Source organism: Aquarana catesbeiana, linkage group LG12 (genome assembly GCF_042186555.1).
Source record: "Aquarana catesbeiana isolate 2022-GZ linkage group LG12, ASM4218655v1, whole genome shotgun sequence".
NCBI lineage: Eukaryota > Metazoa > Chordata > Amphibia > Anura > Ranidae > Aquarana > Aquarana catesbeiana.
Genome location: NC_133335.1, coordinates 5,906,652 through 5,934,060, shown reverse-complemented (window position 1 = coordinate 5,934,060; position 27,409 = coordinate 5,906,652). Strand labels below are relative to the sequence as shown.

The 27,409-nt window shown below is 45.1% G+C and overlaps 2 protein-coding genes across 4 annotated transcripts in view; both read right to left on the bottom strand.

Moving 5' to 3' along the window:
* The window catches only part of LOC141113854 (ABC-type organic anion transporter ABCA8-like), a 233,996-nt gene that overhangs the window by 10,645 nt on the left and 195,942 nt on the right, over positions 1–27,409 (bottom strand). The window lies entirely within an intron of this gene.
* LOC141113853 (cholesterol transporter ABCA5-like) overlaps positions 1–27,409 on the bottom strand; it is a 106,536-nt gene that overhangs the window by 10,645 nt on the left and 68,482 nt on the right. For 2 of the 3 annotated variants that reach the window (XM_073607177.1, XM_073607176.1), the window contains 13 exons: positions 24,448–24,586; positions 24,038–24,128; positions 22,745–22,884; positions 22,348–22,467; positions 20,388–20,583; positions 19,514–19,680; positions 16,348–16,478; positions 13,998–14,135; positions 13,295–13,405; positions 9,570–9,740; positions 7,020–7,133; positions 4,231–4,353; positions 399–458 (listed from right to left, as the gene is read on the bottom strand). In XM_073607177.1, coding sequence (XP_073463278.1) covers positions 399–458; positions 4,231–4,353; positions 7,020–7,133; positions 9,570–9,740; positions 13,295–13,405; positions 13,998–14,135; positions 16,348–16,478; positions 19,514–19,680; positions 20,388–20,583; positions 22,348–22,467; positions 22,745–22,884; positions 24,038–24,128; positions 24,448–24,586 — 1,701 coding nt within the window. The remainder of the gene's footprint in view (positions 1–398; positions 459–4,230; positions 4,354–7,019; positions 7,134–9,569; positions 9,741–13,294; positions 13,406–13,997; positions 14,136–16,347; positions 16,479–19,513; positions 19,681–20,387; positions 20,584–22,347; positions 22,468–22,744; positions 22,885–24,037; positions 24,129–24,447; positions 24,587–27,409) is intronic. The other variant, XM_073607178.1, reaches the window with a different exon arrangement.

Here is a 27,409-nt window from a genome sequence, read left to right as displayed (position 1 = left end):
TTTTCAGCAATAACTTTGTCATTACTTAGGATAACAAAGTAATAAACATTGATTTTGGGGACAAAATGGCTCTTTTTGGTAATATTGTTTTTCAAAATTTTTAATAAATAGAAATTAAAATTATTATTTATTTATTTATGTAATCTGTACACAGCCAATATTGGGGGTTATAATTGCATTTACTGACACCAATGTTGGGGGTTATTATTGTGTTCACTGACACCAATGTTGGGGGTTATTATTGTGTTCACTGACACCAATGTGCGCAGTTTGCCATTTTCACCATGGGCACTGGATGACTTTGTCCTGGCACTGCTTGGATAGAACCCCGAGTCCCTCTGGTCTCTGAACACTTCACAAGGAGTTTATTACTTTGATCGGAGTTTTCCTTTACTTACAATCACCAGCTGGCCGTACACAATTGGCATATCAATGTAATAAGGACCTTGAATGTAAACCTAGGAAGAGAATATCATATCATTGTATTATACAGAGATTTCCAATCCCATCACTTTACTAAAGTCCACCAAAAGAACAAACCCACCAATCAGAATCCTTGATTAAAGTGTATCTCTAGATAAAACATTTGTTTTATGGGGAAAGTTAAGAAACTCTATCAGGTTTTCTTTATGTCCCCGTTGGGGAGATTCTCCCTTTCTATTTGTCCTGGTGACTGTTGTCACAGAGACAGGAAGTGATGGGAAATTCAACATTTTGAGTTGTCACCACAACAGAAACAGAGGGAAATTTTCTAATGGGGACACCTGTCCTGGTGATACATGGGAAATTCCCTCAATTTGGAGATAATTCCAATCGATCTTGTTATGGCTCCAAGTGGAGGGAAATCTCCCCAATGGGTTCTAAGCATCCCCTATTATATCTAAAACTAAAGAACAAAGTTTTGTTTCATAGTTGCTCCTCCATCGAAACTTTATGGAAATTCATTTAGCGTGATACAAGTGTTTTCAGGATATATTCTCTGCAAACTGAATGGATGAATGCAGGAACGGCATTAGGTGGCACTGAGAAGCAAACTTATTTCCTACTATAGTCAATGCCAGCTAGTGATCATAATGCAGTATGCCCACTAGATGGCGCTGACTATTAGAAGCAATAAGTATGCTCCTCATTGCCATATCTAGTGGCCATAATATTGTATGACCACTAGATGGCATGTCCATAAAGACATGGATGAGCGAGTTTGGGGTGGAGGAACTTGACTGGCCTGCAGAGAGTCCTGACCTCAACCCGATAGAACACCTTTGGGATGTATTACGGACCGCGAGCCAGGCCTTTTCGTCCCTCTACAGTGCCTGACCTCACAAATGCTCTTCTGGAAGAATGGTCAAACATTCCCATAGACACCCTCCTAAACCTTGTGGACGGCCTTCCCAGAAGAGGTGAAGCTGTTATAGCTGCAAAGGGCGGAGCCAACTCAATATTGAACCCTATGGACTAAGACTGGGATGTCATTAACTAGTTCCCGACCAGCCGCCGCAGTTGTACTGGGGCAGGTTGGCTCTCGTCGGCGAATTGCCATCATTGTACATCGGGCGCATACACGGCGACCTGTGGGCACGCGTGTGCGTGCCAATTCACTAGCAGGGGAGCCAATCAGCGCGTCTGGCGGACTCGAGGCAAAACGGGGATCTACCAGTGCAAACAAACAGATCCTCCTTCTGTCAGGGGAGTACTGAATGAGATTGTCTTTTCCTAGTGATCAGGAACAGCGATCTCTCTCTACTCCCAGTCAGTTCCCTCCCCCCCACAATTAGAAAACACCTCCCTAGGGAACATTTAGCCCTTTGATCGCCCCCTAGGGTTAACCCCTTCCCTGCCAGTAACATTTATACAGTAATCAGTGAATTTTTGTAGCACTGATCGCTGTATAAATGTCACGATCCCAAAAAAGTGTCAAAAGTCCCCTTTCTGTCCGCCGCAATGTCGCAGTCCCGCTAAAAATCGCAGATTGCTGCCATTACTAGTAAAAAATAATTACTAATAAAAATGCCATAAATATATCCCTTATTTTGGAGACGCGATAACTTTTAAGCAAACCAATCAATATACGCTAATTGGGATTTTTTAAACAAAAATATGTAGAAGAATACATATCGGCCTAAACAAAGGAAGACATTTTTTTTGACATTTTTTTTTACATTTTTTTTGGATATTTATTATAGCAAAAAGTCAAAAATATTGAATTTATTTGCAAATTATGGTGGAAAATAAGTATTTGGTCTCCTACAAACAAGCAAGATTTCTGGCTCTCACAGACCTGTATCTTCTTCTATAAGAGGCTCCTCTGTCCTCCACTCATTACCTATATTAATGGCACCTGTTTGAACTTGTTATCAATATAAAAGACACCTGTCCACAACCTCAAACAGTCACACTCCAAACTCCACTATGGTGAAGACCAAAGAGCTGTTGAAGGACACCAGAAACAAAATTGTAGACCTGCACCAGGCTGGGAAGACTGAATCTGCAATAGGCAAGCAGCTTGGTGTGAAGAAATCAACTGTGGGAGCAATAATTAGAAAATGGAAGACATACAAGACCACTGATAGTCTCCCTCGATCTGGGGCTCCACGCAAGATCTCACCCCGTGGGGTCAAAATGATCACAAGAACGGTGAGCAAAAATCCCAGAACCACACGGGGGGACCTAGTGAATGACCTGCAGAGAGCTGGGACCAATGTAACAAAGGCTACCATCAGTAACACACTACGCCGCCAGGGATTCAGATCCTGCAGTGCCAGACGTGTCCCCCTACTTAAGCCAGTACATGTCTGGGCCCGTCTGAGGCTTGCTAGAGAGCATTTGGATGATCCAGAAGAGGATTGGGAGAATGTCATATGGTCAGATGAAACCAAAGTAGAACTGTCTGATAGAAACACAACTCGTCATGTTTGGAGGAGAGAGAATGCTGAGTTGCAACCAAAGAACACCATACCTACTGTGAAGCATGGGGGTGGCAACATCATGCTTTGGGGCTGTTTCTCTGCAAAGGAAACAGGACGACTGATCCGTGTACATGAAAGTATGAATGGGGCCATGTATCGTGAGATTTTGAGTGCAAACCTCCTCCCATCAGCAAGGGCATTGAAGATGAAACGTGGCTGGATCTTTCAGCATGACAATGATCCCAAACACACCGCCCGGGCAACGAAGGAGTGGCTTCGTAAGAAGCATATCAAGGTCCTGGAGTGGCCTATCCAGTCTCCAGCTCTCAACACCCAAAGGAAACCTTTGGAGGGAGTTGAAAGTCTGTGTTGCTCAGCGACAGACCCAAAACATCACTGCTCTAGAGGAGATCTGCATGGAGGAATGGGCCAACATACCAGCAACAGTGTGTGACAACCTTGTGAAGACTTACAGAAAACGTTTGACCTCTGTCATTGCCAACAAAGGATATATAACAAAGTATTGAGATGAACTTTTCATATTGACAAAATATTTATTTACCACCATAATTTGCAAATAAATTCTTTCAAAAATCAGACAATGTGATTGTCTGGATTTGTTTCCACATTTTGTCTCTCATAGTTGAGGTATACCTATGATGACAATTACAGGCCTCTCTCATCTTTTTAAGTGGGAGAACTTGTACAATTGGTGGCTGACTAAATACTTTTTTGCCCCACTGTATATATATATATATATATATATATATATATACACACACACACACACACACACACACACACACACACACACACACACACACATTATAAAAGAAGAGGTGGAAAAGGTATTTATAAGTGATCACACCCTCTGTTCTCAGCTGCATAAGAAGCTCAGATAGCTAGGGGAGGAGACACAGCAGCACACTGGTCTCCCATGGCTATGCAAGGGGGAGGGGGGGCATGTCATGACAAGTGTGATCATTGAAAGAGGCTTAGCACAGCTATATAACTGACCACGCTGTGCTCTCATGCCTAGTGTGGTCAATTTCTAATAAGAAAGCAGGGGGGACTGGCAGGATCACCAGGGATTTCACACAAAGGAAGCAATACGAATAGAACAGGAGACTTGTGCATACAAGTACATGGGACATCAGGCTCACACCAGGAATAGGAAATGTTGGGTTGACATATTCTTTAACTTCTACATGTAAAGAACACATTTCACGTTTTTGTTTTGTCTTTTTTTTTGCCGGCACATCCCCAGTATGACATGTTTTCCTGTAATAATGTGTGATATAAAAAGCTATGTATCAACACTCACCAGACTGATCAAAAACGCCATCAAATTGCTGGGCGGCACCAAGATCAAGTAGATGAAATATAATTCTTCTGACACAGGAATGACAAATTGTAATATTTTGTATATTATCGGGATGAGGGAGGACTGCAAGAGACCAGAAATTCAGGTGAGAGGTGACCCGGCGCCAGAATGTCGGCCACAATAAAATCGAAAAGCAACATGTGATCAACCTACAAATTTAACATTTTACACCAATACATTACTTTCATTTATATTTCCTATAGCTTTTGTCTAGAGATAAAAAGGACAACATATATTAGTAGTACTACATTGTAAAAAGAAAATAAAAGTCAGATTGTTAGCCCATGTTGACGCGTTTCATCACAATTGACGTCATCAGGGGACCGGAACATCCAGGCATCCAATGTATATGAGTTTCTTCATGAATTTGTCATTTTTTTAATGGTATTTACTTGCACATGTCACTTCTTTTTATAGTAGATTTGTACTCTTGTCATTTAACTGCTTAGCGGCCGCGCTACTACATTTACTGTGGCAGGGCGGCTTCTGTGGTCTGGATCACGTATCTGGTATGTGATCAGCACCTCTACGTAAGGGGCGTGCGCCCGCCACCCCGGCTGTGATCGGAACTGTTACAAAACAATGATTGACCGCTGGGACTCGCTGATCGTCTCCGTCATTCATGGAAGAGAGCTCTGTGTTGTAAACAACACAGAGCTCTGTACACTGACAGGCGATCTTGTTGTTTTGTTATTCCCTGAAAAGCAGGGAAAAAAGACAAGATCACTTAGTAAAAGCACCACATATTACACACATTACACATTGTTAGGCACACAGTTAACCCCTTGAATGCCCCTAGATGTTAACACCTTCACAGCCAGTGTCATTAGTGCAGTGACAGTGCATAGTATTATCACTGATCACTGTATTAGTGTCACTGAGGATGTCAGAGTCAGTTAGTCAGTAACCCCCCCCCCAGGCATCAGTTAGTGTCAACCGCACTATCGCAGCCCCATTACAGGTCGCTGATCGCCATAGTTGCTAGTGTAAAAAAATAAAAAAGGAATTCCGGTATATATCCCATAGTTTGTAGACACTATAACTTTCACACAAACCAATCAATATACACTTATTGGGATTTTCTTTTTTTAACAAAGACATGTAGCAGAATACATTTTGGCCTAAATTCATAGTATTAATGTTACATGCCCTTATATTATGCAAACATTGTGAGTGTTTTTTTGTGAGATCATTTTAAATTAATAAATAATTGTACTAGATTACGCTATGTGGAATTTTTTTATCTATTGCTCGCAATGAGCAAAATACAGATGAAAAGTGTCCAGTGAACAGCGATTATCCCTTTGATTGATAAGCGTGTTAATCAGCAGAGTCTGGTAAGTGGATTACCTTCAGGGCTGTGGCACAAGTGGTGTGGTGATGGAGACTTGGGATCGCTGCTAATATTTTCTTCCACGATCGTCTAGTTTATACTCACCTGCCTTTTCTTAATTGACTTTCACTGAGTGGATCACCATCTGATACTTTGTTTAAGTGGACTCTTAAGCAATTTCATTGATATTTTAAAATATTTGCTATTTTTGCACTAGCACTGCTGATGTTTTAGAAATGTTTCTTTGACATATATTTGATGCATCTCGTTTTAGTATAGCAGCTGCTGACTATTGTTTTATCAATATTTTCTCTGTGTGCGTTGAGGGAGGGATACTGAACATAGTTTTTTTTATCTCCCATTCTTTGATATACTCTGTCCTGTGATTCTGGAGCTGTATACTCTGTCCTGTGATTCTGGAGCTGTATACTCTGTCCTGTGATTCTGGAGCTGTATACTCTGTCCTGTGATTCTGGAGCTGTATACTCTGTCCTGTGATTCTGGAGCTGTATACTCTGTCCTGTGATGCTGGAGCTGTATATTCTGTCCTGTGATTCTGGAGCTGTATACTCTGTCCTGTGATTCTGGAGCTGTATACTCTGTCCTGTGATTCTGGGGCTGTATACTCTGTCCTGTAATGCTGAGCTGTATACTCTGTCCTGTGATTCTAGGGCTGTATACTCTGTCCTGTGATTCTGGGGCTGTATACTCTGTCCTGTGATGCTGAGCTGTATACTCTGTCCTGTGATGCTGAGCTGTATACTCTGTCCTGTAATGCTGAGCTGTATACTCTGTCCTGTAATGCTGAGCTGTATACTCTGTCCTGTAATGCTGAGCTGTATACTCTGTCCTGTAATGCTGAGCTGTATACTCTGTCCTGTAATGCTGAGCTGTATACTCTGCCCTGTAATGCTGAGCTGTATACTCTGCCCTGTAATGCTGAGCTGTATACTCTATCCTGTGATTCTGGAACTGTATACTCTTTCCTGTGATGCTGAGCTGTATACTCCTGACACTATGGGTGGAAGCAAGTGAAATACAGGCGACGGAGTGGGCGGATTCTATAATGGGTGGGACTTATGAGAAGCAGGAGGGGTCAAAAAGGAAGGGCGGGGTCTAGATAGATCTCTACAACGTGGTTCTCTCATCCTTTGACTCTTTTTCAGACACAGTTGGGGCTCCATTAGGTAGTAGTAAGCTGCCACATGGTCATTTATTTGGAGCCTCCAAGAGCTTCACCGCCCAAATCCCAGAGAGTTTTTCTTGCTGTCTGCAGACCCAAATAAAATGCTGCAAACAAATCTGTTGCTTAGAATGTGGCTCACAGGACATGATCTCCGGTTTGTAGACATGAAAAAGCTGAAGTGACCCTCTAGAGATGATGTCACCAACTTACCAAGATAAAGAAGAAGGACCATCGGTCATGATGAATCTTCCTCTTCCCAAACATAAATGTGATTGAGTAAACATAGAGGACCGTGGCCATGCCGTAACCCAAAATTTCCACAATCTGCAAATCAAAAACATAAATGTAATGTACCCAACATAATCAGATTCCTCAGACGCTGACCAAATGTAGAATTCTCATGAAGTTATTGTAATCTGGGGACACCCTAAACCTGACCTCCAGCCTTCCCTTCAGTCTTGCACAGGTGTACCGGTTCCTCTCTTGGACTGAAATGCCTTTCTCTGATTTCACCGCACACTGTGAGCTTCTCACATTTTGCATTAGAAGCTGCAGCAAGTCAGATAGAGCCATTCTCAGTTCTTTGCTGGAGGACGAGTGCCTAGGAATGCCTACTATTCCAGACTGACATCCTGAAGGATGCCCTGGCCCACCCCTTTCATTTATTGGATTTAAACTCTTTCAATCATGGAGGCTCAGCATCACATGTGGGCAGGGCTGCTGTTAGAAATCACGGGGCCCCATACAGCCTACCTGACAGCCCCCAAACCCCCCCACCGCCAGAAGTGACTAAGGACATAGATTTTATCAGTCCCTTTCTTTTCAGCCTCAGTTGCAAAGATGAATGAATTGGAAGCATTTTGAAGCTTCTTGATCATTCATAAACTGAAGCATAGTAAACACAGTTTACTATGCTTCAGTGATGAATGGACACAGGAGTGATTGATACTGATCACTCACTATGTTCATTCAGGGAAAAAAGGGGCCAATAAATTATATATTTACTGGCTCCTACCCTCCTTCCTTCCCTCTCCATCCTAAAACATCCCCCTGTGTGCCTACAGCAGCTTCCAGCAGAAAAGGAGAGGAGGGAAGCCAGTAGCTTCCGGGGGGAAAGGGGCACATGGAAGCAGATGGAAGGGCTGCATGAGCTAGAAACACTCCCCTGTACTGCAGCCAGAGGAAGAAGCTGGCAGCGTTGTAGGGGAAGGTAGAAGAGGATTGAAGTCTGTAATAAGACAGTACAGCCGACCCTCCTTCTGAGCAGGTGCCCGGGCCCCCCTTTTGAACGGATGAGGCCTGGGCCCAGTACAGGAGCGCTGACTGTACTGTCTTATCAGCGGCAATGCTTGTGGGCAATAGGTGGGGTGGTCTGCATGCAAATGAAGTCTGCATAGGCACGCCCACTCCTCCAGACTGACATCCGCTCCCTTAAGAAGGTGTTCTGATATTTGCATAACTCCTCCCAAGAGCCAGCCCACTGTTTGTATCAAAATTTAGGCTTCCCCGCATCCAATTCGCATGAAAGGAGAGTGTGACTGTCTCTCAATGGAGCCGCTTCACAGAGCTCCGGGGCAGCCATGGTCTGCACTGGAAAAGGGACCCGATTCGCACCTGAATTGGTGAACAGAGACGCACCCGACCCCCTCCTGTGACCCGCATCAGTGTGAACCTAGCCTAAGACCTCTTGAGGGGAGTACTGAGGCAGGGTGTCTGATGTTTTCGGGAAACTATGTACAGCCTTTGCCGGCTCCTCCCACCAGCCACGATTTGCCTGCACTGAGACCAGGGGCGCCGCCCAGCTAATCCATGCGCCTGGCCCTTAATCTGCATGCAGGGCACCGGAAGCATGGATTTCAATGGGGTTTTTTGGGGGTTTTTTTTTAAGCACATGATTAGAGCCTGAGGCTCTAATTGGCTTCAAAAAAAGGTGGGCTCTGGGGGCAGAGCACTGCCCCCAGAGCCCACCCAATTAGGAAGCAGGTCCTGAGACCCGATTGGCCAGGGGATCTTAGGACTCCCGGCCAATTGGGTCTCAGGACCCACTTCCTGTTCGGCTAGGAGGAGAAGCAACAGCCCCGTAGGGAGGAGCAGCAGTGCTACCATCTGCCTCCTAAGGTAAGGAGGCCTCTGATCACCACCCTCCCATCCGTCTCCTGTGGGGGGGGGAAATCAACGCCTTCCTGTCCGTCTTCTGCGTGGGGGGGAAGGGGAGGCATTGGTTTGCCGCCGTCGCCCCCCCCCCCCCCCAAAAAAAAAAAACATTGAGTACCAGCCGCCACTGAGACCCAGTGATGACAACATTGCTTTGGACCGTCTTCCTTCCAAGCTTGGTGACAATGATGGACCAGGATTGAACAATGTGGGTTAGCAAGGTTTCCTTGCAGAGGACCAACGCACCCCCTAATGTGGCAGATATATAGCTGTGCAATCAGAAAAGCGCATACTTCTTCTTGCTGATTGGAGAGCTCTGGCTATAACACAACAGGGGACATGTTGGACCTCTACAGAGAGACCACTGCTTCCAAGCAGACAGCAACAGTCCTTCTCTGAAGCTGCTTGGAAGGGACAGACTTCTCTACATGGGATGTGGCTGATTTCTACAGAAAACCAACTGTAAGACTTGGCTCATCTTTTGTTTTGATGCACCTGGAAGGTGTTAAACTGATTTAAAATGAAGTTCGGTTGGGTTTTAAATGGTTCAAATTTCAGAGGTTCAGCTAAATGCATGGCTGTGAAAAGCTGAACGATGATACTCACAAGCAGCACCACGCTAAAGAATGACAGATAGATGGAATAGCTGAACGCATACAGGATGGCGACCATCAGGAAAAGGAGGAGCCAAGAGAGGGCGATGTCCACCTGGGCTTGTCCAAACCAGTACGCGGATGGAAAAAGGCCGGAAATACGCAGCTGGGAGCGAGCTTTGATCTGGAAGGAGAAAGATTCGGTGGTTGTGATCATGGCCAAAAGATAGAAAAAAAATCACCTAGGAGGACCTTTACTCTACAGGCTTCATAAACAGCTGAGCTCCATTCACCAACTTCTGTCAGATTCTGTTGAGTTCTTTGTTGCCTCAAGGGGGGAGAGTTAAAACCTCTGTGAGACCTCCCGATCTGATAACCCTCATTCCCATCATTCTTATTCTGGTGTCAGCAAGCTGAGAAGTGAACGGGAAATCTCCTTCGACAAATAAACCTGAGATCTTTCCCATCAGGCTAGGCTGGGGTTGGGTATTATCAGTCCCATTACTTTGTACAGTAAGTCTTTATCAGTTAGAAGCATATTAGAAAACATATTGCCACAAAAATTAAAGCAGACCTGACTGAAGATTTCAGACATTTCAAGAAATATTTTATGTGCCTAAGCAGTACCCTGAGAAATCTATCCTTTGTCTTGAATTCCTTCGGAAAACTAGCAGAGCATTTCCTGTTCCTAGGCACTCCTCTTCTGTAAGCTCATAGCTGTATATCTGCAATGTGAGATCAGCTAAGGCACTGCTACCTCTGACTGCTAGTGCTAGGCTCAACAGATTTGGAGTGAGGTTTGGTGATGTCACTACTGTGCTGCTCATTGTTCTCCTTGCTGGAGAGGAAGCTGTACCTGAGGATGTGAAGTGCAAGAATCTCTCTGCTTTCAAGCTTGGTAGTCTCAAGAGATGTGGAGTGAGATTTGGTGATGTCACTACCAGTGGTGGTCGGTGGTATTTTTTGGAGGGCAGGCAGCAAACAGTGCACAGCCAGCCACCCCCTTCCCCCGGTTGGGTCACCCGCAACACCCCACCCCTCCCCTGTCCCCTGTCAGTTGGTCAGTGTCACCTGGCGGCCGCAACACTTACCGCGGGCTTACCTCCGACCGACCGGCTTCTATATCTCCTCTCCGCGTGTCTCCTCCAGTGGCGGGTCTCCTCCCTCCACTCCCCTTGTCCCCCTGGGCGACAGATGGGCGGCCCGCTAGCTTTCCCTTTCTCCTCGCATCTACTCCCTCGTCCTCTCTTCTCCTCCTGGCGGCCAGCGTAGCTTCTCCTTTTCTGCCAGTCGGGAAACTGGTTTCAAGACCCCCTTCCTAAATGGCCAGGAGGAGAATCAGTGTGAAAATAGCAAATATTCATTCACTATTGTCACGTGGGCCCACCCTATTTTGAAGCCATTTTGAAGCCTATTAGAGCCTCTGGTTCTAATCATGTGCTTCAAAGAAACCCTCCCCCCCAATGGAATCCATGGTCCAGCATCCCTGTATGTAGACCATGGGGCGGACGCATGGATGGATGGGCTGCCACTGGTCTCTACTTGCTGGAGAGAAAGCTGTAAACAGAAAAGGAGGTAAGGGTGCTCTGGTGGAGGTGGATGGCTGGTCAGGGGAGGTGATGGTTGGATGGCACTTCAGGCAACACTTTGGGTGAGGAGAAGCAACTCTGAAGACATTTAAAAGAAAGAAAGGCGCCTCTAAGTGCAATATTAAAAGATTTAATCACATGCACAAGGGGTTAAAAGTACTTACAGGATCGTGGATTGGTAAAAGCCTGTAACATGGAGTCGTCCTCCTGGTAAGTGAATCCGTCCTCTGTCCGCAAATGGAGAGCCAAGTAACTGTGTGGCTCCTTTGTCAGACCATGCTCCGAAACGCGTTACCGCCCACCACCCCTTACTGACACCACTGGCCTTGTGCGTTCCAGCACGAACCCGGAACACGGGCCGCCTCACTGCCTCCTCGCTTCTGCGCGCATTTTAGTAATCTGACAGCTGCTGGACGGCGTTACATGGCTCTTCATTCGCCGACAGAGGATGGATCCACTTACCAGAGGAGGACTCCATGATACATGTTTTTGACAATCCACAATCCTGTAAGTGCTTTTAACACCTTGTGCACTTGATTAAATCTTTTAATATCTCACTTAGGGGCACCTTTCTTTCTTTGATATGGGGAGGAAGCTATGTCTGAGGACATGCAGTGCAAGCTGCCAAGCCTTAAAGTCTCAAGATATAGAGTGAGATTTAGTGATGTCACTACTGTGCTGCTCATTGTTCTCCTTGCCGCAGAGGAAATTGTACCTAAGAAACAGCAGTGGAAGGATCTCCTTGCTTCCATGCCTGATGACCTCACATCAGGAGATCTGGAATAAGATTAGGTGATGTCACTACTGTGCTGCTCACTGTTCCCTTTGCTGGAGAGAAAGCTGTACCTAAGGAACTGAAGTGCAAGCATCGCCCTGCTTCCAATCCTGGTGGCCTCAGGAGTTTTGGTGAGGTCACTTCTGTGCTGCTCACTGTTTCCGTTGCTGGAGAGAAATTTATACCTCAGGCAGTGCCCAGACAAGGCCATCCAGCGCCCAGGACTAAGATTCCAAACTGCCCCCCCCCCCCCTCCCCGCTTAGGGGTTCCTACACCCAGCAGTCACTTGCTTGTATAAATAACTGCTGCTGTCACTACTTGCAACAGAAGGAAGGTACCCCCAGTAAACCATTGCACCTCCTGCCCAACCCTTCTCCCAGCCCTGACCTGAGGGATCTCCCTGATTCTACACCGCCCGGTGGCGGCCGCTGTGGAGGGGACAGTTTGCTGAAAGGTGGACCTGGGTGCCAGTCCAGGCATGTGGGCGGATCCCGACTTCATTGTCATGATCTTGCCCAAGCCAGGACCGGCTCTGAGACGTCAGCTGACAGCAGGCTGAAGCCCGCTGTCTGCTGAAAAGGGGTCACAGGAGTGCAGAACGAACAGCACTCCTGTGATCCACAGGAGAAGTACAGCCAATTGAGATTTCCCCGTACTTCTCCTTTAAATTGAAATCAGAAAACATGATAGTAATTAAGTCCCATAGCCTATACCAGTGGTCTCAAAACTGCGGCCTGGGGGTCGGATGAGGCCCTTTGCTTGCCTTTATATGGCCCTTGGCCATATGTCACCAATGAAGGGGCACAGTTCCCCCCAATAACACAGATCATGAGGCACAATTCCTACCAATGACACCAACGATGGGATAAATTTCCTCCCAACGACACAAAAAATGAGGTCCAATGCCACCAATGATGGGTCACAATTCTTCCCAATGACACCAACGTTGGGGCACAATTCCTCCCAACGTCACCAATGATGGGGCATAGTTCCTCCCAATAACACCAACAATGAAACCCAATGATGGGACACAATTCCTCCCAATGACACCAATGATGGGGCCCAGTGACACCATGGATGGGTTAATTCCTCCCAATGACACCAACAATGGGGCCCAATGTCACCAACGATGGGGCATAGTTCCTCCCAATAACACCAACAATGAGACCAAGGATGGGGCATAATTCCTACCAAAGACACCAACAATGGGGTGCAATTCTTCTCACTGACACCGAAGATGGGGCATTGTTTACTCCAACTGATGCTGGGACATTTTCTACCCCCGATGGTCATGGTCCGGCACCCCTAAAACCTGAAGGACAATAAACTGGCACTTTGCTTAGAAAGTTTGGAGACCCCTGGCCTATACTAACCTTTATATCCTGCATACTGGTCATTGCAAAGTGGGGGGCAAGTCCAGACGCAAAGATCATACATACCACTCCCATGTAGAAAATCACAAATGACCCGTGAACCTCGTAGTCCTGGTGACAGAAAGAAAAATTGTTACAACAACAAATTAATTTTTTTTATTAGAAAGCGAACAAAAAATATTTTTGAGGACAATGTTCCTCTCCGATCCAGTAGTTTTCATTGTGTGGTCCAGCCTTAGGGTTAGGTACAAACACCTTTATTACGTAGGACTGACCTGCTGTGTGAAGTATGCAGTGTCTGTGACAGATACAGCACAGAGAGCAGTTCAGATGGAGCTGTATGCTCCGGATCCCTCTGCCCGGCCCAAATTCCTTCCCTCCCCACCACTCCATCTGCTCAGTTGAGTGCAGGAGGGAGGAGAAGGGCAGAGAACTCATATAGTGTAATGACCGCATGAGCAGAGAGTGGGAGGTGAGCTGTCTGCTACTCACATCCTGCATGGCAGTCCCGACCTGTCACGGATATGTGGCAGTTTTCTATACTGAAAACTGACACATTCCCTCTGATAACAATAGAGCAGACCCAGTGCCAGTTCCTCTGCAATAGAAACTGGTGCAGGTGGCGATGGTGTATTGCTGTGCATTAAAATAACCTCATGACCTGATACAAAAGTAAACCAGGAATGGACAGACAGGTACTCACTGTCACAATGGGGTCATTCCACACCCTGATCCTCTCCGTGGAGTTATAGACCCTCATAAAGGAGTTACTGATAATATTAACCAATACCGGGAGGATATTGTGTGCTCGGGGGTTTCCGATTATTTTGTACCCATAATCCTAAAAAAATAAAAGCAGAAAAGTGATACCATACAAAATAGATATGTTCAACAGAATTGTCTTTTGGACTTGTGCACACCCTAGGCATCTACTGAATGTTTTCCAACACTGGAACATCAGTCTGGGAATTGTAAGTGTCAAGACCACATAAACTTATTTAATCATTTCATGCTTTTTAATCCAATGCGATTGGATTTAGAGTGTATGTATAGCAAAGCATTTTTTGGTAGTTTTGGATAGAGTAGGGAAGCATTGCAACCCATATAAGGTTATCTTTTGCTGTCTTCATACACAGACAGTGTAGACAATTGTGTTCTTCCGACCTTGTGGTAACAGTTTGGTGAAGACTATTTTTTAATCCAGCATGACTGTGCCCCCCCTGGAGCAATGAATACAAGCCAGCTCTCAGGTGTACAAAGCCAGCTCCATAAAGATATGGTTTGACCAGTGTGATGTGGATAACCTTGAGGGCCGACATTGAGCCATGGCCTCAACCCTAGTGAACGTCTTTGCGATGAATTGAAATGCTAATTGCAAGCCAGGTCTTCTGTGTACAAAGCCAACTCCATAAAGATATGGTTTGACCAGTATGGTGTGGCGAACCCTGAGGGCCTACATTGAGCCTTGACCTCGACCCTAGTGAACGCCTTAGTGAGGAATTGAAATGCTGATTGCAAGCCAGGTCTTCTGTGTACAAAGCCAGCTTGATACAGAGCTGGTTGGACCAGTATGGTGTGGCGAACCTTGAGGGCCTACATTGAGCCTTGACCTCAACCCTAGTGAACGCCTTAGTGAGGAATTGAAATGCTGATTGCAAGCCAGGTCTTCTGTGTACAAAGCCAGCTTGATACAGAGCTAGTTGGACCAGATCTTCTCATCCATTAATCCATCCACAAATGGGCCCCAATATCCACAGACACTCTCTAAAATCTTGTGGAAAGCCTTCCGAGAAGAGTGGGGGCTGTTATAGACACAAAGAAGGGATAACACGACATGGTTTGACTAGTTTGGTGGGGAGGAACATGAATGCTGTATACAGAGCCCTGACCTCAACCCTACACCTTTGGTAGAATGCAGATTATGAGCTAGGTCTTCTCTTCCAACATCAGCACCTGACCTCACAGATAGACACAGATTCCCACAGACTCAAGATTTTGCAGAAAGCCTTTTCTGGAGTGTTAAGGCTGTTATAGACACAAAAGTGGGATAACTGGTTTGGCCAGTATGGGGTGGAGGAACTTGAGTGTCCTGTATGGAACCCTGACCTCAACCCCACTGAACACCTTTGGGATGAATTGGAACCAGATCCTCTCATCCAAAATCAGTAATTTACAAATGAAACCAAATTTCCACAGACACACTCCAAAATCTTGTGGAAAGTCTTCCCAAGAGAGTGGAGGATGTTATAGCCACAAAGGGGGCAACTCAATTAAAAATTGCATATTAATCATGGTTTTGTAACGGGATGTCCAACAATCTCAAATAGGCGTGATGGTCAGGGGTACACATACTATATATTGTATAAGTATGAATACAGTGGAACCTCGGTTTGCGAGTAACGCGGTTAACGAGCATTTTGCAAACCGAGCACTATATTTCTAAAATTCCTAACTCGGTTTGCGAGTGTAGTCTTGCAAAACGAGTAGGATTCAGGCCAAAAGGGGTGTGCAGTACCGCTTTTGGCCTGAGGTGGGGGGGGGCCATAGCCGAGCAGAGCCGAAAGTCGCCAATCGGCGCTGTTCGGAAATGCACGGAAAGGCTCGAGGACAGTTTGGCTGACCTCGGCAAACCTCGGGAAGGCTCGTGAACGGAGTCCTTCCGAGGTTTACCAAGTGTCCCTCGGGCCTTTTCGGCAGTTTCCGAGGCTCTCCGGCGCCCCCCGCCTCTGGCCGCATGCGGTATTGCATCCCATTGAAGTCAATGAGGAATTAATTATTTTCGTTTCCATTGACTTCAATGGGAAAACTCGCTTTGATATGTGAGTACATTGGATTACGAGCATAGTCCTGGAACGGATTATGCTCGTAATCCGAGGTTCCACTGTAGCATGATTTTCTTGATTTAGAGACAAGTGATAATGTTATCAGTACTGCTACACTCTGATGTGTCAGTGCTGTATAGATCAGGAATATGGTAGGAGACATGTCCTGTTGGGTTATTTTCAGCATCCTTAGTGGGGGAGAAATGTTACTTTGTAACAAAGTTTTATTACCGTGTTGTTGCCTCGTGTGATCTCTATAGCGCCGTTGTAGGCCGTAGTGTTTTCATCATACGGACCATCCAGAACATCCACTGCAATATCTTGAGCCGTGATACCATGAACAAGATTCTCAATGGGAAGACCTATGTGGAGAAATACTGGAAGTCACCATTATGGAAGGTTATGGTTTAGTTAAAAGAAAGCTTAGTGACATGTACGGGTTAGTAGTAAAAACATTCTCAGGCGGTTGTAGGGTTGACTCCTACAAATGGAAATTTTTTTTACTCTTTGGTAACATTGTCTTTTGCCTATAGATCAATTTTTTTTTTTTTTTTTTGCTGTGAGGATGCCTCAAGTATTCACACATCTGTCACAAATCGCCATAATGTGAGTAATATACAGTGTCTTGAAAAAGTATCCATACCCTTGAAATTTTCCACATTTTGTCATGGTACAACCAAAAACGTAAATGCATTTTTGGGGATTTTATGTGATAGACCAACACAAAGTGTCACATAATTGTGAAGTGGAAGGAAAATTATAAATGATTTTCAAAAGTAAAAAAAAATAAATAAATATCTGATAAGTGTGGCATGCATTTTTATTCAGCCCCCTTTACTCTGATACTCCTAACTAAAATCTAGTGGAACCAATTGCTTTCAAAAGTCACCTATTTATTAAATAGAGTCCACCAGAGTGTAATTTAATCTCATTATAAATACAGCTGTTCCGTTAGGCCCTCAGAGGTTTGCTTTATAGAATCTTAGTGAATAAACAGCATCATGAAGGCCAGGGATTACACCAGACAGGTCAGGGATAAGGTGTGGAGAAGTTTAAAGAAGGGTTAGGTTATAAAAAAATATCCCAAGCTTTGAACATCTCACGGAGCTCTGTTCAATCCATCATCGGAAAATGGAAAGAGTATGGCACAACTGCAAACCTACCAAGACATGGCCGTCCACCTAAACTGACCGGCTGGGCAAGGAGAGCATTCATCAGAGAAGAGCCAAGAGGTCCATGGTAACTCTGGAGGAGCTGCAGAGATCCACAGCTCAGGTGGGAGAATCTGTCCACAGGACAACTATTAGTCGTGTTCTCCACAAATCTGCCCTTTATGGAAGAGTGACAAGAAGAAAGACATTGGTGAAAGAAAGTCATAAGAAGTCCAGTTTGTAGTTTGTGAGAAGCCATGTGGAGGACACAGCAAACATGTGGAAGAAGGTGATCTGGTCAGATGAGACCAAAAATGAACTTTTTGGCCTAAAAGCAAAACGCTATGTGTGGCGGAAAACTAACATTGCACATCACCCTGAACACACCATCCTCACCGTGAAACATGGTGGTGGCAGCATCATGTTGTGGGGATGCTTTTCTTCAGCAGGGACAGGGAAGCTGGTCAGAGTTGATGGGAAGATGGATGGAGCAAAATACAGGACAATCTTAGAAGAAGACCTGTTATGCCCCGTACACATGGTAGGACATTGATCAGACATTCAGACAACAAAATCCAAGGATTTTTTCCAACGGATGTTGGCTTAAACTTGTCTTGCATACACACGGTCACACAAAGTTGTCGGAAAATCTGATCGTTCTGAACGTGGTGATGTAAAACACATACGTTGGGACTATAAACGGGGCAGTAGCCAATAGCTTTCATCTCTTTATTTATTCTGAGCATGCGTGGCACTTTGTGCGTCGGATTTGTGTACACACGATCAGAAATTCCGACAACGGATTTTGTTGTCGGAAAATCTTATAGCCTGCTCTCAAACTTTGTGTGTCGGAAAATCCGATGGAAAATGTGTGATGGAGCCTACACACGGTCAAAATTTCCGACAACAAGGTCCTATCACACATTTTCCGTCGGAAAATCCGACCGTGTGTACCGGGCATTAGAGTCTGCAAAAGACTTGAGACTGGGGCGGAGGTTCATCTTCCAGCAGGACAACGACCCTAAACATACAGCCAGAGCTACAATGGAATGGTTTAGATTCATGTGTTCGAATGGCCCAGTCACAGTCCAGACCTAAATCACATTGAGAATCTGTGGCAAGACTTGAAAATTGCTGTTCACAGACGCTCTCCATCCAATCTGACTGAGCTTGAGATATTTTGCAAAGAAGAATGGGCAGAAATGTCCCTCTCTAGATGTGCAAAACTGGTAGAGACATCCCCAAAAAGACTTGCAGCTGTAATTGCAGAGAAAGGAGGTTCTACAAAGTACTGACTCAGGGGGGCGCCATACAAATGCCCCCCCACACTTTTCACAGATTTATTTGTATCATTTATCATTTTCCTTCCACTTCACAATTATGTGCCACTTTGTGTTGGTCTATCACATAACATCCCAATAAAATACATTTACGTTTTTGGTTGTAACATGACAAAATGTGGGAAATTTCAAGGGGTATGAATACTTTACATATTCAGTACTGGCCATAATGCAGTATTTTCTTCATTGGGGTATTTCAGGAAAATTCTGCAATACAGCCTCTAAATGGAGCTGACAATAATATCTTTGACAGTTGTGAGAACGCTTGAGGCATTTCCACAGAGATCTTTTTATAAATAGACTCCAAGGAGTAGAGACTTTATGGAGTTGATTTACTAAAACTGGAGAGGGCAAAATCTGGTGCAGCTTTGCATAGAAACCAATCAGCTTCCAGTTTTTTATTAATGTCAAAGCTTAACTGAACAAGCTGAAGGTAGAAGCTGATTGGCTGCCATGCAGAACTGCGCCAGATTCTGCACTCTCCAGTTTTAGTAAACCAACCCCTATATGTTTCTTCTGCCCCAAAAAATAATTTGCCTGTCTATTAGTACTTTGTGTGTAGTGAATGAACAGTGCAGTGTACATTTCCGGCATCTATAAGCAAATGGAGTTGGGTGACAGGAAGATGTTACTGCAACGCACACTAATGTTGGAAGAAAGAAGATGCCAGGCCCGAAGAAGCCTAGAAGGAGATTGCAGTGACGAGGTAGAGCATGGGCCATGCATAGCTGGAGGAGGCCAATCTAAGTCACCATAAGGTGGAACATGCCTGGACATTATAGTAAATGTTCTGGGAACTGCTGCTTCAGTTCTGCTTTAAGACTGAGAATTTTTTTGATTTGCCAAATAAAATATTTAAGCTTAGAGTGCTGATAACTGAAAATGACGGCCCTTTTGGTTTTGTACCAGTGGTGTTGATGATGAGAAGATTGGAGTAATATCTATGGGCCCGATCTCCAGGTCTTCGGAAGTAAAGCTGTGGAGTCAGCTCCCAGGTGTATGTGGAGTGCAAAATGTTCAACAGTATGGTGGTGGTAACCAGGGGAAGGATGAACAATACCAGCAGAAGAAGTCTGAAATTCAAGACGGTATGTTACATGCATATTAGATTAAGGACAACTACACACAGTCTCCTAGTTCCATTCCTATATTGCATCTGACAGGTGTGGTTGGCAGTAACCCACCCATCAAATTATCCAAAAGTAGTATACTGTATATCTTAGGAGAAAAGTATACTATATGGGCCCACCTCTCCAAATGTTGGCATTCAGGTGTCTCCAGTGACAGGTAGTAGTATTACTCCATCATACAAAGACATCGTAGACAATTGTGCTCTTCCAACTTTGTGGTAAAAATTTGAGGAAGGCCCTTTTCTGTTCCACCATGACTGAGCCCCTGTGTACAAACCAGCTCCATAAAGACATGGTGTGATCAATTTGGTGTGGAGAACAATGAGTGGCCTCCACAGAGCCCTGACCTCAATCCTACTGAACACCTTTGGGATTAGTTGGAATGCCAAATGTGAGCGAGGTCTTCTGTATGCAACACCAGCTCCATAAAGACACGGCTTGACCATTTTGGTTTGGGGGAACCTGAGAGTGCTGCACAGAGCCCTGACCTCAGCCCCACTGAGCACCATAGAAATGAGTTAGGATGCCGATTGCAAGCCAGGTCTTCTGTGTACATTTTAAAATAAGCAGAATTTTACACATGGAATAACTCTCTATACCATACCCCGGTCCCGCCATATCAGAGATAGCCAGAAACCGATTACACCTACATGGATCGAAAGCCTTTTATGTCATGTATAAGTTTCAAGTATCGTATCCTCGCCACGGCCAACACCTGCTGTCTCCACAATGCCAGTCCACTGATGGTGGGTGTACCGGAGTCCGACATCAGAAGGATAGAATCCTCCGGCTCTGAGGAGAAGTGATCCTCTTCTTCATTTTGCTCTTGGGCAAAAACGCCGTAATCTAACCATTCAAGATGAGAAAAGTATTGGTGTGTGGACATAGACAGCAAAACTTTAATTGCAAAGACCTTGTTGTGGCATATTTCATTGTCATTAATCGCCATGATAATATAGTCCTTATTACCACATTGGTAGCAATTTTGACCTCAAGCTTAGCCTTGGAATGTAGTTAAAAAGAGTATGTAAACCTGAACTCCTTGGCTCTTTTTGGTTTGTTAAATATACAATTGAAAGTCTTTTTTTTTTTAAAGTGCATACAAAATCCTGTTCATCCTGCTAGAAATCCAGTGAGCTGGTAACTTCATATAAATTGTGTAGGCAAGTGCAGTCTACTTTCTCTACTGCAGGTGGTGCTTGAGTCATTAAAAAAATGGCATGGGATCCGCCCAGTCCATTACCAGTCCCTTTGGGTCTGGTATGGATTTTAAGGGGAACCCCATACCAAAATTTAAAAAAAATGGTGTGGGGGTCCCCCCAATAATCCATACCAGACCCTAATCCGAGCATGCAAACTGTCAGGCCGCAGGAAAAGAGGGGGGGACGAAAGAGCGCCCCCCCTCCTGAATCGTACCAGGCCACATGCCCTCAACATGGGGAGGGTGCTTTGGGGTAGCCCCCAAAGCACCTTGCCCCCATGTTGATGGGGACAAGGGCCTCATCCCCACAACCCTTGCCCGGTGGTTGTGGGCGTCTGCGGGAGGGGGGCTTATCAGAATCTGGAAGCCCCCTTTAACAAGGGGACCCCCAGATCCAGGCCTCCCCCGTGTGTGAAATGGTAACGGGGTACAAATGTACCCCTACCATTTCACAAAAAAAGTGTCAAAATGGTAAAAATGGGAAGACATGGCTTGGGACAAGTCCTTTATTAAAAAAAAAAAAAAATAAAAATGTCCCACCACGTCCATTCATCTTCTCGCCCCGCCCCCCTCTGACTTTCAAAGGGTGTTTCAAATTTTCCGCGAACACCCCCAATTGTTCGCTATTCGGTGAACACCCGATGTTCGAGTCGAACGTATCGGACTCATCCCTAGTCTTTGGCCTCTCACAGTCCTGAGCCTGACAATGTTGGAGTTGGGAGCCAGGAATGCCCACCCACACCACCCAGTACCACAGACTGTACTGGCTCATCCGAAGATTCAACCTTGGGCTCAGGTGAAGAGAAAATAGAAGACATGCCTGGCCCCTTGTAACTTGAGGCCCCCCGAGTCACTGCCTGCAGTTGAGCCTTTGCCAAGTGATTCTACGGGAAATCAAGAGAGCCGGCACTCTTTGCAGTCTAACCGAGGGCAGCTCTGCTGTGCAGTTGTTTGAGCTGTTTCTGCCTACCCATATTTTGATTGTGCTTTTATCAGCATTGTTATTGTTGTTTCCACTTTGTGTTAATGCCAAGGACAGCATCTGTTAAGGGGGGGGGGGGGGGGGGGGTATAGTAGGCAGATGCAGTCTATTTTCTCTATTTCTCCACTGCAGGTGGTACTCTTCTGCAGTGACACTGCAGTTGGAGAAGAGGTCAAGAGGAACATGATCCCTCTATGGTTTCCTGGGTCACTAGTGAAGCTATCCCATTGGATGCTGCCACCCAATGTGGCTCTAACAGCCATCTTGGGTCAGGCAGACCCTTTTTAAGGCCCTGGCTCCCAGATTTGGCATTTATTTTGCGAGTTGGTAAAGTAGGGGCAGCCACCGCATTTAAGAATTGGTAAAAATTTGCAGAATTTCAGACATTAGAACTGCCAGATTATAAAAACATAAAAACGTCACCCACCTCCTTTTTCGATCTCGGCCTCTCCTTCCAATTTCAGGAACACATCATCCAGCGTAGTAATAGAGACTCCGTAAGTTACAATGTCTCGGCCCACATATCCCTCCAGGTCAGAGAACAGAGCTGCAAAAAAACAGTTCAGTGTTAAAGGAGAACTTCAGGATATAGAAGTGAAAAGGACAGTAGGAGGTTAGTGTAATCAATGCATTACATTTATCTCCATGCTGCCTTTTCTGACTTAGGGATCATATAAATATGTCAGGAACTTTGCGGTACTCTTAGCTCGATGCTCCTGGTCCGTGCACTCTCTGCTTCCTTTCCCTGTTATTTTATGAATCCACTACAAATGAATGTATACTTCCATTTTATGCCCCCCCAGGCTATGACATGATCCCCGTACCAGGGAAGGCATCTATGTTCAGGAATGGCAGGGTGAACGTCAAATCCTCCACATTCTGTGTGCTGAGTTTGGCACTGGAGACGTGCTGCTTTATGAGGGATGTGATGGCCTCTGTGTCACATGATGGGGTCACCTGCATCCTGGTTACCCAAAAAATACAAAGTTATCAGTCAAAATTCATCATTAAAACACTCTCCACACTTTTGAGGGACATGGATCCTTCATATGGGTCTACCTTATATTCCTTTGGAGCTGGAAATGTCAGACTTAGTCTTAAAAAGGGCCACTTGCTATACCAGAGATTACGGTTTAATGACACAACAATAGTGGATGGTTAGTCTATGCTGAAATGACCAAAACGTTTTTTTTCTCTGTATTTACCACATTGACCCACAGCATAGAAGTTTCTGCATTTTCATAAACCCAACTAGGCTTATTTCTCTATTGTTGTAGTGTAGACCTGGTGACTCCAGGCAACTAAAGCTTCCTTGGTTATTCAGGTATGAGGCTTTGTTGTGTTTACACCACAGTCTAGATGTTAAGAAGAGTAGTTTTGTGAATCCTAACCCTTCTTTTATGGTTTAGGTATGTGGCTCTTTGCGTTAGCACCACAGTCTAGATAGTGGAGGAGTAGTTTGGTGAATCCTAACCCTTTCTTGCAGGTTCCAGTAGAGGGACCTTTGTGTTAGCACTACAGTCTAGATGTTCAAGGTTGTTTAGTGAATCCTAACCCTTCCATGTGGGTTCCTGTATGAAGCCCTTTGTGTTGGCATCACAGTAGATGTTAGAGGAGTTGTTTAGTGAATCCTAACTCTTCCTTGAAGGTTCAGGTATGAAACCTTTTGTGTTGGCACCACAGCCTAAATGTTAGAGGAGTTGTTTGGTGAATCCTAACCCTTCCGTGTAGTTTAGTTATGAAGCCCTTTGTAAAAGCACCAAAGTCTAGATGTTAGAGGAGTTGTCTGGTGAACCTTAACCCTTCCTTGAAATTTCAAGTATGAGGCCCTTCGTGTTTGCACCACAGTCTAAATGTTAGCAGAGTTGTTTGGTGAATCCTAATCCTCCTTGAAAGTTCAGGTATGGGACCCTTTGTGTTGGCACCATAGTCTAGATGGTAGAGGAGTTGATTGGTGAATCCTAACCCTTCTTGAAGGTTCAGGTATGAGACCCTTTGTGTTTGCACCACAGTCTAGATGTTAGAGGAATTGTTTGGTGACTCCTAAGCTTAGTGCATCAACTACATTTTCTGCAAGTCTCAAAGCATTACAAGCAAGTTTGGATCTCCATGCTCACCTCAAGTGATAGCCGATGCCCCATTTTCGCTTTAGGAAAAAAGAACTCCCAACGCATTTTAGCCTCCCATTGGAGAGCACAGCCTTACGGTCTGGAACCAAATTAAAAGATAATGGTCAGACATGTATAAAAATTTCCAACAAGTTTAAACATTTTGTATGCCGTGACAAGCAAGTTTGAGAGTTGGGATAAACCAAATTGGATGCATCTGATTACAGAGATTGGTCTTTCAAAAGGCAACCTTTGCTGTAGCCCTAAATAGCCCAATTGATAGCTAAGGTCACATGCTTGGTCATGTGAACTTTTACAGAGTAGTCTTGAGTAGATTTTTTAAAATAAATGTTTCTCAAGGGCCCTAAGGGTTTAAATTACACCAGAAAGGTGGACACCAAAACCTTAAAGCACCGCACCTGCAAGGATGTCAGCTTCGTCCATGAACTGTGTACTGAATAAGGTGACGTGGCCAACTTTGCGCTCTTTGAGAACAGACCATACACGGTGCCTGGAGAAGGGGTCAAGACCAGCCGTCGGTTCATCCAGCAACAGAATCTAAAAGGAGGGCAGTTTTAAAAATAGAAGAGATATTTGTAAAGATTTGTGTTGCATACCAGCGATTAAAAGAGAACTTCAGTCAAAACCATAAATTATGTTTACTTCATATATAATTTAATACTCATCCATGTCCTCTACAATTTTAGAGAAATGAGAAACCTTAAATTGTAAGATGTTAGTTTTACCACGTATTAAAAAAAAGTGCGGTGCCATGGTGTGAAAGAGATTTTTATCACCATGGTTTTGATCCAGGCAGGTTGAGGCACTCCAGGGTGCTCATGTCATACAAGGGAAACTGGATTTTATGTTTCTTCAGAGATTGGTAAAACTCGGAATTGGTCCTGGAGCCCAGAGGCTTGTAGAGACTTTGAAGGGATGAAGCTCCCAACCTGGGTCCACCAGCAGTCTAGGTGTGTGGAGGGCTGTCTTTATAGATGTGACTACGGCCCAGGGCTCCACCCCAGACAAAAGAAGATCTCTGGCCAGGAGTCAGATTGTGTATTTATTTGGTGGAAGAAGAATGCTAAAAAATCATGTGTGTGTGGAACTTGAGCTTTGCTTTAATAAAAATGGGCAGAAAGCGCCCTTAAAAATAAAATTTAAAGTGGTTGTAAATCCTCCCATATACCCAGTGAGGTGACTGGCCTCAAGTGATACACAAAAATTAAGCAAATCCTCCTACATAAGTTTTACCTGTTTATCTGCAGCCCTCTCTTCTCTATTGCCTCCTAAAAAATACAAATTCTGAGCTCCAGAAAGCAGGGAGTGGAGATCTGATGTCACACACTGCACAGCACGGAACAATGACTTGAGTGTAATCTGAGACCTGAGTGGTGGGAATGGACACACCCCCTCTACACAATGTAATAAGGTAACCTGCACAGCTAAGACTGTCAATCACCTGCTGTATGCTGGAGCAGGGACAGAGCCATCTCCCAAAATTGCCTGGTATTAGCATAGACCACATATGTCAAAAACAAGGCCCATGGGCTGAATACAGCCCTCCTCACCATCTCTTGTGGCCCTTGCACCTCTCCTGCAGCTGCGACAACCCCACTGTCTTTGCCCCACCTTGTCTCAGCAGTCAACAGAGAGGGGAAGACAGAACTCCTCCGCCAGATCCAGCACTTTTCCTTGCAGCCACGGAGAAGCTTGTCTCTGCCTCTCACCCCCTTCCCTGTCTCAGCAGTCAGCAGCAAAGAGGAGTACAGAACTCGTTCTACAGATTCTCTATGCAGCCATGGCACCCCCTCATCTCCACCTCCCCTGGTCTCAGCATTCAGCAGCCTCCTGCCCGCCTCTGGCATACTTGCCAACGGTTCCTATTTTCCCGGGACAATCCCGATCTTGGGACCCTTGTCCCAATTGCAGCTCGTCCCGATTAAATTCCTGGGATTTTGCTTTTTGTCCCGGGAAAATCAGGAATGTTTTAGCAAAAACAGCCGGCGGGCTACAAGAAGATGGCCGCCGCTGCCGCCGTGAGGACTAATCCCCTTGTGTTCAGTGGAAAGGGGAGGCCCCCCCCCTCCACTGAACACACGGAGAATATCCTCTGCTACTACTGCGCATGTGCGGATTTCAGACAAAAGAAACGGAGCGCAGAGCTACTGCCGACGAACACAGCTGAGTTACATGAACTTATATAGTTACATAGTAGGTGAGGTTGAAAAAAGACGCAAGTCCATCAAGTCCAACCTATGTGTGTGATTATGTGTCAGTATTTCATTACATATCCCTGTATGTTGTGGTCATTCAGGTGATTATCTAATAGTTTCTTGAAGCTATCAATGCTCCCCGCTGAGACCACCGCCTGTGGAAGGGAATTCCACATCCTTGCCGCTCTTACAGTAAAGAACCCTCTACGTAGTTTAAGGTTAAACCTCTTTTCTTCTAATTGTAATGAGTGGCCACGAGTCTTATTAAACTCTCTTCTGCGAAAAAGTTTTATCCCTATTGTGGGGTCACCAGTACAGTATTTGTAAATTGAAATCATATCCCCTCTCAAGCATCTCTTCCCCAGAGAGAATAAGTTCAGTGCTCGCAACCTTTCCTCATAACTAAGATCCTCCAGACCCTTTATTAGCTTTGTTGCCCTTCTTTGTACTCGCTCCATTTCCAGTACATCCCTCCTGAGGACTGGTGCCCAGAACTGGACATCATACTCCAGGTGCGGCCGGACCAGAGTCTTGTAGAGCGGGAGAATTAACGTTTTATCTCTGGAGTTGATCCCCTTTTTAATGCATGCCAATATTCTGTTTGCTTTATTAGCAGCAGCTTGGCATTGCATGCCATTGCTGAGCCTATCATCTACTAGGACCCCCAGGTCCTTTTCCATCCTAGATTCCCCCAGAGGTTCTCCCCCCAGTCTATAGATTGCATTCATATTTTTGCCACCCAAATGCATTATTTTGCATTTTTCTACATTGAACCTCATTTGCCATGTAGTCGCCCACCCCATTAATTTGTTCAGGTCTTTTTGCAAGATTTCCACATCCTGCGGAGAAGTTATTGCCCTGCTTAGCTTAGTATCGTCTGCAAATACAGAGATTGAACTGTTTATCCCATCCTCCGGGTCGTTTATGAACAAATTAAATAAGATTGGTCCCAGCACAGAACCCTGGGGAACCCCACTACCCACCCCTGACCATTCTGAGTACTCCCCATTTATCACCACCCTCTGAATACGCCCTTGTAGCCAGTTTTCAATCCATGTACTCACCCTATGGTCCATGCCAACGGACCTTATTTTGTACAGTAAACGTTTATGGGGAACTGTGTCAAATGCTTTTGCAAAATCCAGATACACCACGTCTACGGGCC